We start from the raw sequence: 17,221 nt of genomic DNA, 5'->3' as shown, positions 1-17,221 counted from the left end.
TTTTAATAATTTAATTCTTTTAAATTTTAGCTTTTTTTTTTAACTCTGAACTTTATCATATTTTTTAATATTCTTAAAAAAATTTTTTAATTATATATTAATAATTTTTTAATTTTAGCTTTATTTTTTTTAACTCTATGAGGTTTATCATTATATTTTAATAATTTTTTAATTTTTATATATTTTTTGATAATTTTTTAATTTTTTTTAAATTTTAGCTTTATTTTTTTTTAACTCTATCAGCTTTATCATATTTTAATTTTTTAATTTTTAATTTTAGCTTTATATTTTTTTCTAACTCTGAGCTTTATCATTATATTTTTTTAATTTTTAATTTTAGCTTTATATTTTTTTCTAACTTTGAGCTTTATCATATTTAATAATTTTTTAATTTAAAAATTTTTTTTTAATTTTAGCTTCATATTTTCTTTTTACTCTATGAGCTTTTTCATTATATTTTTTAATAATTCTTTATTTTTTTTAAATTTTAGTTTTATATATTTTTTTTTTTTTAACTCTATGAGCTTTATTATATTTTTTAATAATTTTTTAATTATTTTTAATTTTAGCTTTATCAATGTCTGGAATTGAAGATGTCCGCTCAGTTCTCCAGTATTATAGTGAATTTGAAGATCCAATTGGAGCATTTCGGGAAAACCAGAGACTCCTTCAGGTAAGTAATGAAGAATTTTGATTAGTTTTATCCATGGAAATGTGGTCGGAGAATAGATCCTGTCCATATGAATTATCTACAATGTATGTTAAAAAAAACTCACATATAGATAAAAATTTCTAATATAAAAGTCTGAAAGCAGGCAAGTAACATATTTAAAAACTTAACATCATTTTGGCTAGGAATAAATTAAGTTTTTTTGTTTTTTTTTGTTTTTTTTTTGTTTTTTTTCATTTAATAATAAAAAAAATAATTTTAGTCCAAAAAATTTTATCCCCCCTCTCAATTTTTTTTTATCCAATCCAATTTTTTTTTTATCCGATCCAATTTTTTTTTTTTATCCGATCCAATTTTTTTTTTTTATCCGATCCAATTTTTTTTTTTTATCCGATCCAATTTTTTTTTTTTATCCGATCCAATTTTTTTTTTATCCGATCCAATTTTTTTTTTATCCGATCCAATTTTTTTTTTTTATCCTATCCAATTTTTTTTTTATCCGATCCAATTTTTTTTTTTATCCGATCCAATTTTTTTTTTTTTATCCGATCCAATTTTTTTTTTTTTTTATCCGATCCATTTTTTTTTTTTTTATCCGATCCAATATTTTTTTTTTTTATCCGATCCAATATTTTTTTTTTTTTTATCCGATCCAAATTTTTTTTTTTATCCGATCCAATTTTTTTTTTTATCCGATCCAATTTTTTTTTTTATCCGATCCAATTCTTTTTTTTATCCGATCCAATTCTTTTTTTTATCTGACCCATTCTTTTAATTTTTTTTTTTTTTTTTTAATCCAAAATTTTTTTCTTTTTCAAAATTTTTTTTTTTACTCTTATTCACCTCAAACAAAGCACAGTGTGACTCGTATGTGTTTTGGGACCATATGAGGGGCACTACGTCAGGAGTTCAGCAGCAAGATATCCATTCACATTACACTTTTGCGTGTCAGCACAGTCAGGGAAGCAGGTGATTTGGAGAAAATTCCAAAACTTAGTAGCTCAAATGTAGACACTATTAGAGTAGAAAGCTTTCTGGAATCTAGGGATCACGACAGTGAAGGGGTGGGATTTTGCTGTTCGTCTGGTTAGTCGTGGGTGTTTATGTTGATGAAGCACAAGTGCTATAAGTTCATCAGTGCACAATTCCATTAATAAAATACTTGTAAAATTGGCACAGGATGCAACATTGCATTGATTGGTCAGGGGTTGGAGCTTTAGACCCCACCTAAGAGAGAGATACTTGTAGTTGATACACCAGCCCACATGTCGCAACAGTACTCCATGGACAAATGATGGCCTTTGTAGAGATACAGGATACTGTCGTGTGTGTGTGTAATTTTCTAGCACGGTAGAGAGAACCCACCTTCTTCGCAGCAGCTTTTGCAATGTCTTCAATGTATTTGTTCCAGTTTGTGTTGCCTATGAATGTTGGGGGAGGGGGTGGTCAATAGTATTGATTTTTGGCTTCGATAGAAATTATATGAGGGATTGTTTTGAAAAACATTATCTTTGGGATGGCCACCCAGATAAGAAAGGGGGCGGGCATGTTAAGATCTGGTGGGTGTGAAATCATTCAGGATCACAATTCTTATTGATGAATCACCAAAGTGTCTCCGCACATCATAGAACACTGATAAAACAAAAACTGTCGAACATTCCTGGCTGAAACTTGGTGCACAGCATGGAATGAAAGATTTTAAATGTTTGTTTTTTTTTTTTTTTTAGATATGAGTTGATAATTTTGACTGTTTGGACTACTGTTTTCATCTTGGTTGCTATTCTCACAACGTTTCGGTCGATGTAATCTCCGACCTTTTTCACGTGTATAATATTAGACTTGAGGATCTGTACGAGATTTAGAATGGGACCATTTATTTAATCCACAAGTGTAACATGCTTTCATTCCGTCAGCCATGACCAAGTAGAAGTCGTGAGTAATTTGTATTTTCTGCCAATAATGTCTAAGCAGTAAAACGATTTGGCGGAGTTGTACGAATTTTTGAGATGAGGATTGATTATTAGTTTTATTCATATTCTTTGAACTGTTGTTCTCATTTTGGCTGTTATTTGCACGATGTTTCGGTCAATATACGAGGTGCCTTCAATAAGTTTCCAGACTTTTTTCGTATCATCACTTTTATTGATAGTACACACACGAAACTCTAGTCTTCTCTGAAGTAATCTCCTCCGGCTGCAATGCATTTGCTGTACCGTTCCAACAACTTCTGGAAGGCCCCATAGAAGTCGTTTTGCATGAGCGTGCCAATGAGCCTCGTCACAGCCTCTTTCATCTCTATTGTGCGTAGCAACAGCCTCTAAGGTTTTCCTTGAGCTTAGGGAATGACCAAAAATTACACAGAACAAGGTCTGAAGAACTGTCTTGATTCCCATCTTAGTCAAATAGCCTGTGATAAGGATGGAGCACCCTTGTGACAAACTTTGCGCAAATCTTCCACCTCTTCAGTTCCTGGTGAATAATTGTGTACAGTTCCGACACAGACATACAACTGTACTTATTATCTCTATAGACACACGACGGTCCTTATCCATGAAATTCTTTATTTGGTCAATCAACTCTGGTGTGCTGACTTCCTTACTCCTCCCACACCTCTCATCATCCCTCACAGACTCCCTGCCTTCTTTGAATTTCTTATGCCACTCAAAAACTGGTACTCGATTCATGCAAGATGGTCCAAAAGCAGTATGAAGTATTCCATACGTTTCTGTGGCATTTTATTGCATATTGTTCTTATAAAGTGTCCTCATGTCCGGATTGTATTTTGGAAAATCACCAGCTGTGACAATCCGGCTTTAGTAGAGTGTATTCTTAAGCATGCTTAGGTTTCATCAGCCATGACTCGGAAGTATTTTAATAGCACACATACTGAGAATTAAACCGTCAACCTTCGGCACTAAAACAGGAAGAGACAGGGAAAAAAAATAACTTCTCCCATCATGCCCTGCCTTCCCAAGATGCCCTTCGTGTATATAAATGAGCTAGCCATCCTTTCCTTCTTCTTTCCCAAAGAACAATGCAGATACACCCGGTACATTTTTTTTTTTCTTTCTAACCATATACCCCACATGCCCCCCTGATCTTCGAGATCAATAAGACACTTCATAATCCTTAATCCAAGTAGGCCTCCTTCTCTCACGTTGAGGCCACTGGGGGACAACTTCTAGGGGGTTGACGTTTTCAGGTTCACTACAGACATTCTCGTCCGGTTGTAAAGAACCACAATGTGGGGCTGTCAAATTGGGGTGCATCGTTAACTTCTTGGTGGATTTCGACTTCTTCCTCTTCACTGCCATCAATGCGCACTGGCAGGGTTACACGACACAGGTCTAGGATATGCCGGGGAACGCCATTCACCATCACGTTGTTCTTAGACTGCGTTCCTGTTACGACCCCCCCCCTCCCCCAACGAGTGGTACATTTTGCATTGGGGGGCTTCAACCACACCTCCTCGCCCACTTTAATGGTAGCTTCTTCACCCTCAATTCCTACCGGTTTATTGCACGGATGCCGCCACTTATATGTGAAGATGGCTCTATGAGGCACAGTTGTCTGATCTTGTCTGGTTTTTGGTGAGATCTACCAAAACACCGCCTCCATGGGTGAAATGTTGCTTTTTTTCGCAGCAGCCTTGATGGTGCGATGATTCCTCTCCACTATCTCATTGCCACTTCTGATCAGAAATTAGGGCCATTGTCCATTAACGGTTCCTCGACCGGCCCTCTCTCCAAAAATATTTCTTCGATGACCCCTCCGATCGCCCATGCAGCTTCTGCCCTGATCTCTCTCCTTATGGCGAACTTCCCCCGGTCTACAGTCGACCATCGACAGATACAGCTAATGGCGATAATGAGTCAAATCAATGGCCAGTCGCTTCCAGTCCTCCGCAATGTGCAACTCTCCTGCTTCGTGTCTGGATGGTCCGGCGTCTATCGATTGGCACTCCTGACAGTGCTCCACTACCTCCCTGACCTCCTTCTCGATGGTTTCCGGGTAAACCTCTCTTGCCAGGAATAACATCCGTTCTCGACCAAAGTGGTGCATTTAATGTAACTTTTTAACTTCCTCCCCTGCACAGCATACTGAGGAAACCAGGCCTTCTTTACCCGTGTCATCGAATCCGCTTTGTTTTTTTCTGATGGGACCAGCACTACAGATACCTTCAACTGGAATTCCGCTATCAAATCTGCAAGTGCTCCAAGCCTGCGCTTGATCAGCATTTCTGCAGCACCTCTGGTCCTAACTCTCTTATCGCCAGTCACTGCCGACCTGATCCATGAAACTACCGTTGCCGAATCGGATTTGATTTCAATCGTTTTCAATCCCCACTTCAGGGCCAGATTGAGTCCTTTGATAGCGGCCTCCAGTTCGGCTATGTTGATATGGGAATAGTCGTTTTTCTTTCTTAGCCACGCCACATCTTCCACAGTTACACCTCCCATCTCTAATACGACGCCCAATGCCAGACTGCTGGCATTGCACCAAATCACCCCCGCGTCTCCGCCGCTGACGTACCATTCCCCCTTTACTGAGTCTTCTTTCGTCACTCTCGCAATGATTTCTTGTAGCATGTTCGTGACCTCCTTCGTCACACAGCCCTCCCAGCCATCAGTGCCCATTTGTCGTTTAATAAAGCTGCACACTATCCTGAGCCAGCCGACGATTGGATAGTGTCACACCAGTCTCCCACAGAGCGATAAGAGTTCTCGTTTTGTCAGGTCGGTTCCGATTTCGGGTATTGCATTCCCTTGTCTAAAGACAAAACTTCCTTTGCCATCTCGGCATAGTTTCAACCCCAACGCTGCTCCTCCATCCAGATCTTCCGCCGGTTTTGCAGTCAACCCATACCTCACGACATGGCCTCTCACTTTCTCTCTTTACGAACTTGTGGCCTTGTCCACTGTACAGTCTTTACTCAGCACTGTCTTCAGCACGGCAGTCATAATTTTGCGGGCTGAGCTAACCTCGTCAGGCAATACATCTTCCCCTTGTACCGGACCAATTGATGTTGCCAGAGTTTTTCCTCTACGTGGATCTGGAGATAAGCCGACTTCAGGTCAACAATCTTAGTGGCCCGCTCCATCCTCCTCCATTTCCAATTATTTCTTCGCATACGTCAATCCCCTTTCCAGTGTGGCAGGCTACGTATCTGTTTAATTCTCTGAAATCCAGTACTGGTCTAACTTTGTTCTTTGTGGGTTGAACAACCGCCAGTAACGATAGCACTCCTTTTTCTTCTCCTGTCCATGGTTTCAGAATTCTCTTCTCTATCCACCTCTCCACTTCTTCCTCAAATCCTTTTATTATGTCTCCTTGCAGTGTTTTCTTGTAGCAGCTTACTTTGTTTCGTAGTTCCGGAGGCCTGGAGATCCATTTCCATTCCACTGTCCACCTCTCGCCATCGAACCCCGCCAGGAAATCCTTGTCCTCGATGCAGCAAGCCTCCGGTTTTTGCATTCTGATATTTCTATCACCTTCCACTCCTGCCATTCCTACTGCGCCAAGGCGTCCGAAAATTACTTGTCCCCCTCTCAACGTTGCGCCCCCCCCCAGTTGGTTGATCGCACTTACACCTAAAACCACATCAACATCACCAACCAGACGATCCAACACCAGGGCTCGTAGTCCAATAGGTACACCTTGCACCAGTACTTCCGCTATTGTCTCTCCTAGGCATTTCACCTCCCTGCCATCCACGGTCTTAATACTCCTTGCTCCGCTCCATAATTTAGCGACATTCTTAGTTACCAATGTCGTGGTGCAGCCTGAGTCAACAAGGGGCATGGCTTTCTTCCCATTGACTACTAGCAGTAACTGAGGCAACGTTTCGTTGTGCGCCATTTCCACATAGAAGGGGGAACCACTGGCTCAATGGCTCCCCTTTACTCGTTTCCCTGGTCCCGTGTAGCAATGCAATAGCAGCTAATGTGCCCCACTCGTCCACATCGGTAGCAGGTTACCTCCGGTCTCGGCTCTTTGCAGTCCTTGAGCAGGTGAGGACCCTGGCACTGGAAGCACTTGATGGCAGGCCTCCCCTCCTGTCGCCTCGCTGCCTGTCTCTCGTCATTTAAGTGGGGCCTCATGCACTTATTTCCACTCACAGTTGCAGCCACGATTGGGCCCTTGACATTCTTGACTAGGACTCTGGCATGGACCAAGAGATCGTCTACTTCCATCGTATTGATCGCAGTGATTCTCTGCATGTTTGCGGAGATTTCTTCTGGGAAGCCGTTCACTAGGTATAGTTTTACCGTCATCTCCAGGCTCCTCCCCACATAACCAGCCAATCTTGCCAGTCTCCTGATCTCCGCAGCAAAGACATCAAGACTCGCCAGTCCACCTTAAACTTGCAAGCTTGCCGAGTGCTTCAAATGGACTCTCAGCGAAAGCCAATTTCAGTCTTTGCTCCACTGAGGCAAGGTCTCCCTCATCTTCATCGCGCATCTGCTGGTAAATAGTGAGGGCTTCCCCCTCTAAGTAGAGCGGCAGCAGGGTGACCACGTCTTCGATTTTTTGCAACCTTGTCACCAACTTTAATTTTTCCAGCCATTTAATTAGGTCACCCTCCCCAGTGAAGGGTCTCAACATCTGAGTTGCGTCTCCAGTCAGCCATGTTAACCTGTTTGATACGCCGAAATAGCTTCTAGTATTGAAATTAAAGTTTTCCTTTTAACTGCCTAATACTGTTAAATATTCATGCAAAAAAAAAGAGGTTTTTTCTTCTTCAGCTTGCAACGCTCTCAGCACATACAAAAAAAAAAAACGTACCGGGCGTATCTGCATCGCTCTTTGGGAAAGAAGAAGGAAAGGATGGCTAGCTCATTTATATACACGAAAGACATCTTGGGAAGACAGGGCATGATGGGAGAAGCTTCTTTTTTTTTTTTTTTTTTTTTTTTCCTGTCTCTTCCTGTTTTTTTTTTTTTCTAGAAATAATTAAAAAAAAAAAACAGGAAGAGACAGGAAAAAAAAAATAGCTTCTCCCATCATGCCCTGCCTTCCCAAGATGCCCTTCGTGTATATAAATGAGCTCGCCATCCTTTCCTTCTTCTTTCCCAAAGAGCGATGCAGATACACCCGGTACGTTTTTTTTTTTTTTTTTTTCTAACCATATACCCCACAATATCACTTTTACAATTTTTTTTTTTTTTTTTTTTATAAGTACTCTAACCACTGTGCCTCGGCTTCTTGTGCAAGGACCTCTGTCTATCTGTTAATAGGTTAATAATTTGTTGATAGGAACGAATGGCCGCCAAAAGATTAGGAACACTATGGAAGTACTAACAAGGATCAAAGGTATAAACTGCATTTGATCACTTGTTACTTGTGCAAAATATGGATGACATCATCAACAGGTTTAAAATGGTTAATTCTGGATATGAGTGTGACTTCCCTTTAATCTAACCTTGTTTTTCAAATATCATTATAACATATGATCATTGAACTACTGTTTTCATTTTGAGTCATTTTCACAATGTTTCGGTCAATGTAACCTCCTTTAGGTGTATTATATGTATTCTGGGCAACAATCAATTACTAAGTAGACTTTTAGTATAGAATTTAACACAATATGGGAACCATTAATTATAAATAGTAGATAATATATACAGTGCACTAGAAATAAACAGTAATATATATATATATATATATAATTTCTTTGGATTATACTTGTACAAATGGAAATTCTTTTAACTTTCTGGAAGTTTTACATTTGGATTTTACCATCACTGGATTTTTTATCTTCCACCAGACTATCCATTCATGTGTAATAACCTTTTCTTCACCATATTCCATCTGCTTCATTTTTTTTTTGTTTGTTTTCAAGTAAGATCTTTGACTTACTTGTTGTTTCATCAAATACTTCTGCATGCAAAATCCGATCCTGCATTTTGCTAATTCCTACCCTCTGATGAGAAGGAAAGTATTTCTTCGAAACTCCACGGATTAAGGACTATCCATTTATCTAGTGTTTCCTTTTCAGATTAAATATGTTTTTAACTCATTTCAAAGTGTTTTTTAACATATTTTATTAACTGTTTGCTCATATTATAAGCTCTATTTCCTATTTTGGTTTTATCGAGCTTTTACATCTGGCTGAGATAATTTTATAAATATTAATTCTTTAATATTTATAATATACTTTAATTTTACCATCTTGGATCATTTTGCTAAATTTAATTGTAATTTTTATTTATATATATATATATATATATATATATATATATATAATATAATTATAATAATTAGTAATAAAATAGTAATATAATCATAACTAGAAATAAAAATAGGTTTAAGGCTGCAAAAATTCTTACTGGAACTGTCCACAAGGACCCTTGGTGCAGTGGTTAAAGTACTTGGAAAGATAAATTATAAAAGTGACCTTCTGAACGTTGAAGGTTCAATTCTCAGTGTGGACGACCGAAAAATACAATTGCAAATTACTTAGGACCTCTATCCAGTCATGGCTGACGGAACGAGAGCATTCTACCCTCGTGAAGTAAATAAAGGGTTCCGTTCAAAATTCCATCCGAAGGTGTGGTTTTTTGGGGGGTTTTTTAACATTGGATTTGAAGACAGTTGTAGTCAGCAGAGAAGTAGTCCTGCAGCAATATGTTCATTCTAAAGGTGAGGAACCTCTGCAAAGAAACTATCAAAAGTCTGCCTGACGCTTGGCACATGAAGGGAGAAAGTAGTCTTTTTGTTGTTGTGTTGTGACAAGACGAGTTCTTGCTGTGAATGTTTTGTGATTCAACATATGGTAACAAAGTAGATGTATTCATGAATTGTAATCCTGTTTGATTTAACGTCTTTTTTTTACCTGTGTTGGACATGTACGTACTTCCGTTTAGATTATCTTCTTTTTTTTTTTTTATGACGACCTACTTTGTTAATACAAATATAATTCTCTCTGAGACGGATTTGGATCTCTCATCATTAACAGTTATTTTTCCCTTCCCGAATATTAAATTCACGCAAACACAACACAAAGTTCCGTTTAAAAACAAAACAACAACAATAATCACCATAAATTAGATCTGAATAGATGTTTTAAAATTTGTCGCTACGTATTAAATTTCAGCGCAATTTTGAAAACAAAGGAATGAATTATGGTATACAATGACGCCTTTTGAACTGTTTATTTGAAATTCTGAGAAACCCACGACACAGCTGACTCGTTTGCAAATACGCAACACTTATTGATGCTAATATTTTCTGAACATTTGATCATAAGTAGCAGTTTCTTTCAGCTGTGTTCGCGTTAACAAAAATTTGTCTAGCTACAACCGCTGTAAATAATTTTTACTTCTGTGTGTCGCATCGTGTCGGTGTTCACAATCACAGCACATCAACCATTCTGGGATGTTTATAAAAACGAAACCGAATGTAGCTTTGAGATGATGAAGGAATGTTTTTGAGATGAGGATTTACAATTATTTTTTGTATTATTTGGACTATTATTCTCATCTTAGTTGTTTTTTTGTTGTTTTTTTTATAACGTTTCGACCGACGTAACCCCCGGCCATCTTCAAGTGCATTCACACTGTATGTTTTTGGTGAATAGTGAAAAAATTTTTGGTTTATTTGCTTTCAAAATGAACACAGCCGTTAAAAATTTAAAACGCAAATAGTACCAAGTCTTTTTTGTCTTTTTTTTGCTTTTTTTTTTTTTTTGCTTTTTTTTTTTGCTATTTTTTTTTGCTATTTTTTTTCTGCTTTTTTGTCTTTTTCTGTTTTTTTTTTAGGGGGGGGGGGGACTTTTTCTTGTTTGTCTGTTTTTTTGTTTTCTTTTAATTAATCACTCCGGGTCCATTCCGGTATTTTTGATATGATGAATGAATATTTCTGAGATAAGGATTTACAATTATATATAATATATAATTAATATTAATAACAAAATTTTTAAAAAATAAACAAAACTTGGCACTATTTGCGTTTTGAATTTCTAACGGATGCGTTCGTTTGGAAAGCAAATAAACTAAACGTTTTTTCACCATTCATGAATAACATCCAGTGTGAATGCACCTGAATATGGCTGGAGGTTACATCAGCCGAAACGTGAAAAAACAAAACAACCAAGATGAGAATAATATTCCAAATAATACAAAAAAATAATTGTACCTTTTTATATTCTGGGCTCGTGCCCCTTTATCGTATCCTCGAGTTGCTTATGTCCCGGCATTCATCTCCTCTGGAGCAACAAACGCAAGTCTCCTTTCTTTCTGGACAAATTGGTTTTATTCAGTCAACATGGTTTTTCCATGGTCGAAGTCGCATCATCATTTCTCATCTTTAGAAGGAGGCGGGTGGCGGGGGTCTCTATTTTACTGTAGTTTTAGAACTCTGCCGATCCATATGTTCGGGGAATCAGACAGACATTTTCTGATCTGCTCTCTCTGACTCCCCCCCCCCAATCAGACTCCATGAACTCGTATCCATTCCCCCTCCCTCACAAAGTCGCATTGCATGAATCATTCTGTGACGTCACTGATTGCTCTGCCTGTTTGACCGGCCTCTCTAATTTTGTCATGATCCTTTTTTTATATATAAACAAGCACCCTACCTGTGCTAATAACTTTTAAATCTAAAAAGAAACTATGAGTTCCAATTTTTAATTCTATATATTGCACTGGCCACAACTGCCAGTCCGTCCACAGTGGGCTTGTTATAGGATGTCTACCTAAAATTAAACGGAGCTTCTAAAAACTACCTTGCTTCCCGACTGATTATATGATTAGGAATATCTTGTTGAACCGTCCTCTTAAATAATCAAATTCTGACCAATTTCAAGCTCCGTCAGCAATCCTCAGGGTGTTATCTCACCATCTGTCTGAACTCATTAACTTGTAGCCTTGAGTAGCCTTTGAGCCTTGATAGGCAGTTGTATAAAGGAAAGGTGTTTTATTAAGCATAGTCTGACTAAAACAGCATAATCAGGTTGGCACACCCGATTCTCATTAGATTATGAAGTTAAGCAACGTTGAGCCTGGTTAGTACTGAAATGAGTGAACATTCAGGAATTACAGGTGTTGTAAGTGTTCTCCGCTTATCTCGGCATTGTTTTCAGTCGTCTAGCACTTCTTTCCACTGGACCCAAGCATACCGATTCAAGAGAGATGTGGTTGGAATTGTACAACCCTTGCCTCACAAGTACTCGCACAGCTACCTTTACAGAGTGTCTAGGAGATATCAAATACACGACAAATATTTTTTAAAAAATGTTACGAAAAAAACAAATTAAATATGCATAACTAAAAGGTTTACATGACCAGCGTTCTTTTATAGTTTTGGTGGATGGAATATTCTAGAATCACTCAAAATAGAACACCTTAATATTCCACATCTCAGAACATTCTAGAATCTCTTCAAAAATGATTTTTATATTCTGTAATCTAATATATAAACGGCTGTCTGTCTCCATATTTTCAGACTCTATCTTATTCAAAACAAAAAGTCGTAGAGCGGCATTAGAGGCCTCAAATGATTGGATTTTTCATGGGCCAGTTTTTTATGGGTCTTTAGCCGGTTAAAATAGTTTCTAAAGGGATCAAAAATGGGTCAGAATTGAAAAAAATCATTATACATTTTGTATATTCATTTTAGTTTATTTTTTGATTTCTAATTTTTAACCAGCTCATGTGTGTCACGTTGGTACTGTGGTAACATCAGCAGCTTTGAATGCTACAGTTTTGGTTTCGATTTTAACTGATGGCAGCTAAATACTTTTTATTATATATATATATATATATATATATATATGACAACAAAAGTATGAAATGAAGTCACAAAACTATATATTGGTGGATATAGAATGGATCATTTATTAAATAATGGAATACAAGCAAAATTTGGGGGATAGAAGGGACTCTTTATGCCAAGGCATTTTGAAGCCTAATGCTTCTCATCAGAAGAGTAGAGAAGGTGCTAGGTAGCATGGAGGAGATGCAGTGTCTAGCGTAGGGCGTAGGGGCAAAAAAGATTAAGAGGAATTATAGAATGTTAGGGGGAAGTTTTATTTTTTTTTATTTATTTATTTTTTTTTTTTATTACATTTTCACCCCAAACAAGGCAAATTGCCACTTTGGTGTAGGGGGGCTACTATCAGGGGAAACAACTACTGGGGTACTATGTAGGGATTTGGGCAGCAAGGTGTCGGTTCACGTTACACTTGAACTTCTGCCCGTCAGTACTGTTGGGGAAGCAGGGACCTGGAATGGAATTCCAGAGTCTTGCGGTTCTGGGGAAGAAACTATTGGAGTAAAAAGATCTTTTACATCTAGGGATCTCTACAGTGTGGGGGTGGGATCTAGTAGCCTGTCGGGTTTGTTGAGGGTGCTCGCGTCGTGGGGGCACAAGTGATTGCAGTTTGTCAGAGCATTCACCACTAAAATACTTGTAGAAAAGGCAGAGGTATGCAACATTTCGTCGATGGGACAGAGGCTGAAGCTTAGATGCCAGTTCAGGGCCTATCAGGTTTGCGACTCTCTTTTGAACCTTGTCAAGGAGCGAGAGACTAGTAGCAGATGCACCAGCCCAGATGTGGCAGCAATACTCCATACATGGGCGAATGGTGGCCTTATAGAGGTACAGGATACTTTCGGGTGTTAGTAGTTTTCTAGCACGGTAGAGAGAGCCTACCTTTCTTGCAGCGGCCCTGGCAATGCCTTCAATGTAATTGTTCCAACTCATGTTTCCTGTGAACGTTAGGCCAAGGAGTTTGAAAGATGGGCTCTCAGATAAAGAGTCGTTGGCCATTGCTATGGGTGGTAGAGAGGGTTTCTTGTAATTATTGAATGAAACTAGTTTAGTCTTGGCAGCATTGAACGCGACCAACCACTTTTGTCCCCATTCCACTACAGATTGGAGGTCTTCCTCTAGTGTTTCTGCCATTTCTTTAGAAATGTGTTCATTCGTCTTCCTGTCGTGTCTGCCATAGAGTGTAGTGTCATCAGCATATATACCCATCTCAGAGGCAATGTTGTCGGGGAGGTAATTTATGAATATCAGGAACAATAGAGGTCCAAGGATAGAACCCTGGGGCACTCCCGCATTTATATCATATTTAGATGTGCGACCGTCGAGGACTACCTGGATTTTTCTTTTATCTAAGAAGGATTTAATTATGTTAAGTATTCTACCAGTGATACCGTATGATCTGATTTTACTGAGGAGACCCTCATGCCATACCCTGTCAAAAGCCTTAGATATATCTAGAGCTACCGCTCTGCCTTCCCCCGCTTTGTCCAGTGAAGGGTATATACGTTCAGAGATCACAGTGAGGATGTCTGCTGTGGAACGGGCTTGTCTAAATCCATATTGTTTGTCAGTCAGTAGTTTAGCATCTGTAAGATGATGGACTAGAGCATGGTTAATTATGGTCTCAAATATTTTGGCAAAAAGTGGGAGGAGGCTAATGGGGCGATAATTTGATGGGTCTGTCCTTTCGCCAGAATTCTTGAATACTGGTACAACAGAAGCAGTTTTCCAACAGCCCGGAAAGCAAGCTTCATTAAGACATTTGTTGTAGAGTTTGGAGAGAACTGGAGCTACTTCGGCTGAGCACTTTTTTAATAGCACCGCTGGGATAAGATCGGGTCCACATGCTTTTGAGGTTTTTTATGATAGCATGCACCTGAGCAGGGGTGGTTTTCAGATCGTCTAGTGTGGCGTCTGTCCGCATAGGAAAGTCAGGTAGGGGGTGGTTGGATGGGTCCAGTGTGGAGTTTGAGGCAAACCGACTGGCAAGCATGTTAGCCTTGTCGGTTGCTGAGGAGACAACCTTGTGATTGTTGGTTAGTGGGGGAATTGTTGATTGCCCATTATTTACTACACTGTTGTAGATTTTCCAGAAGTCTCGAGTTCCTAGTTTTTGTGCTTCGATGCGCTTTTTAGTGGTTTCCGTAAATTCTCTCTTAGCTGTCGCTATTTCTTTCTTAACATTATTTCTAGCTTCTATATACTTCAGTCTGTTTGAACTGGACTTATGTCGGTTAAACCTACGGTATGCATGCTGCTTTTGAGTAATGGCAGTTGCACAAGTCGACGTAAACCATTGGGGAGAGTGGGGCTTACTATAAAATTTCCGCATGGGAACATGCGCTTCGATTGCAGTTTTGAACCAGTCAGTGGTCTCGTTTGCACATTGTTCAGCAGGGAGAGAGAAAATATTTTTCCATGGAGCATCTCTAATTAGTTCCCTGATGGCTTCCCAGTCAGCCTTATTATAATATCTCGTTGTTTTGAGCACTGGCTCTTCAGTTTTGGGTCTAGAGTTTAGGGCGATTTCAACCATTATCACTGCATGATCAGCGTTCCCGAGTGGGCTGTGGGCCTTCGTTATGCAGTCATCGGGAACTGTGGTCAAAAACAGATCTAGAAGTGATGCGTGTTGTTCTTCCTGGTCAGGGAAACGGGTTGGAAATGTAACAATTTGTGATAGGGAGTGAGATATAGCGAAGCTATGGGTTGTGCTGCCCACTGCATCTGTGTGAGTAGAGAATCCAAGCCAGTTTTTGTGGTGGACATTAAAGTCACCAAACACATGTATTTGTGCGCTAGTGTCGAGGGACAGTGCCGTGTCTATGCTGTCAGATACTTTGTTTATTATGGAGCAGTCCTGAGTCGAGGGAGAGCGGTAGAGAAAATAATAGTAGCTAATACTGTGTTGCACGTTTAGTCTAAAGCACATAAAGGCTTGATCATCTGTTTCTAGGTTTGTTTCTCTAGTCAAGGGAAGGGTATTACGAATGTAAACTCCAAGTCCGTGCATATGTCTGTCAGAGTCCTTACGGCAGAGTGGGAGATATCCAGGCATGTTAAAGTAGTTAGAGGGAATGGAGGAGTGTAGGTTAGTCTCACTTAGTGCTAAGATATCCGGGGTATTTGTTAAGAGAAATGCTTCAACATCAGCTAAGTTAGTTCTAAGCCCACGGATATTTGTGAATGAGAGCCTCAAGGGAGGAGGCAAGTTGAATTTGTTTGTCCCTAATCCTGGTTTAAGCTTATTTTTAGATTGTACTGTCGTCATATTTTTTTTTAAGAGTTTCAGTAAGGGGGAGCTAAACAAGAGGTTAAAGGAGAAGCTTGTTAAGTCTCCTCTTGTGGAATTGAACTCTCTTTTCCTCTTACGCATTAAACTATATATATATATATATATATATATATATATATATACACACACTTTAGAAATCATGACTCTTTAATAATATATATATGAAATCTGGACAAAATTAAAATATCATGCTGGGCACAGCCATTCCCCCCCCCCCCAGTAATGTAATATTTTTAATAATTATAAGAAATTGAAATATCTTAATACTTTTATGAAGAAAATGTCCTCCCATGACAGTGTGTGTGCAACTAGAGAAGACTGGGCTTTTCAGATGAGAGAATGGATGTTGGGAAGAGAAAAAGAGGGACTGACAAAGAAAAGTAGCGAGAGAAAGTTTAAGTAGAAATAGGTTTGTTCTTCTGCAGTAGTTTTCTCTCTCTCTCTCTCTCCTTTTATCAAAGGTCTTCTGGTGCTACCAGATCAGGCTGTCTACTGACTTCCTGAGATGAAACGCACCTACATAGATGTCTTTGTTTTTTTTATTCCCTTTTGCAAAACTTAGTCATGTTCTGCGAAAACAAAAACAAAAACAACATTCTCCTCCCCTTCCCCTCCCTCGTTTTCTTTTTCCTTCACCTCCTCACCCCTTTTTTTTTTTTTTTTTTTTTTTTTTTTTTTTTTGCCTAGTTGGTAGGGCGATAGAACATACCAACTGCCCCCCTGCAGAGGGTAAAAATCCTTCAATGGGACCACCAGTTGACCGTTGGTGGCAACCCGTAATGCATTAAGAACGGGATCCTGGTGGTTGAGTGGAACATGCCTAGGAAATAATAACATGATACTACAACACACCACTTTGGCCCTTACTAGGCTAGACGGGAGGTTGGATAGGCCCGATCCAATCAATCGGTTGGTCATGACAAGCACTAATTCAGACAATCCAAACAAAAACACACTAACACTCAACATAAACAATAAACTGAGTTAATAAGCGATGGCTGAAGGGTCAATCAAGCTGGGAAAAAGGTAACCATCAGGAATAATAAAAATACAGGGAAATCCCATACTTGGGTGGGCATAACCATATATTGTGAATGCTTGGAAACCTCCCCATGTTTGAGTATACCAGCTATGTAGCCCTGGAGAACCGAGGCGAATGGGATTTACCCCCTCATAGTTCTTCCCCATAAGGGGCTCCGAGGAGGGTGGGGAGCATGGCTGATGAATTTTTCAAAAATTATTATGAATGCCAAAAAATCCAAGAGACCACACACAGAAATAGACTCTGACAGCGACAATGAAGATACAAACTTTCCAAGATTCATCGTGCTAGAAGCAACGTCTAATATACCGTTAACTAAAATGTCACCCTTCATTATCCAAAAGGTAATATCAAGCAAAATAACACCTAAAAATGTCAAAAAATTAAGGAATGGTACCATATTGGTAGAAGTACAAAATAAAAAACAGGCCAAAACTCTACT

The 17,221-nt window shown here is 38.9% G+C and overlaps 1 protein-coding gene across 1 annotated transcript in view; it reads left to right on the top strand.

Annotated features, from left to right (window-relative positions):
- LOC145255664 (mitochondrial import inner membrane translocase subunit TIM50-like) overlaps positions 1-17,221 on the top strand; it is a 130,779-nt gene that overhangs the window by 98,472 nt on the left and 15,086 nt on the right. Inside the window, exon 10 of the mRNA XM_080114221.1 lies at positions 570-673. Coding sequence (XP_079970347.1) covers positions 570-673 — 104 coding nt within the window. The remainder of the gene's footprint in view (positions 1-569; positions 674-17,221) is intronic.

The sequence above is a fragment of the Euprymna scolopes genome, chromosome 31 (genome assembly GCF_053919585.1).
Source record: "Euprymna scolopes isolate OS-2025 chromosome 31, ASM5391958v1, whole genome shotgun sequence".
NCBI classification, from domain to species: domain Eukaryota; kingdom Metazoa; phylum Mollusca; class Cephalopoda; order Sepiida; family Sepiolidae; genus Euprymna; species Euprymna scolopes.
This window is presented reverse-complemented; position numbering and strand designations above follow the sequence as displayed.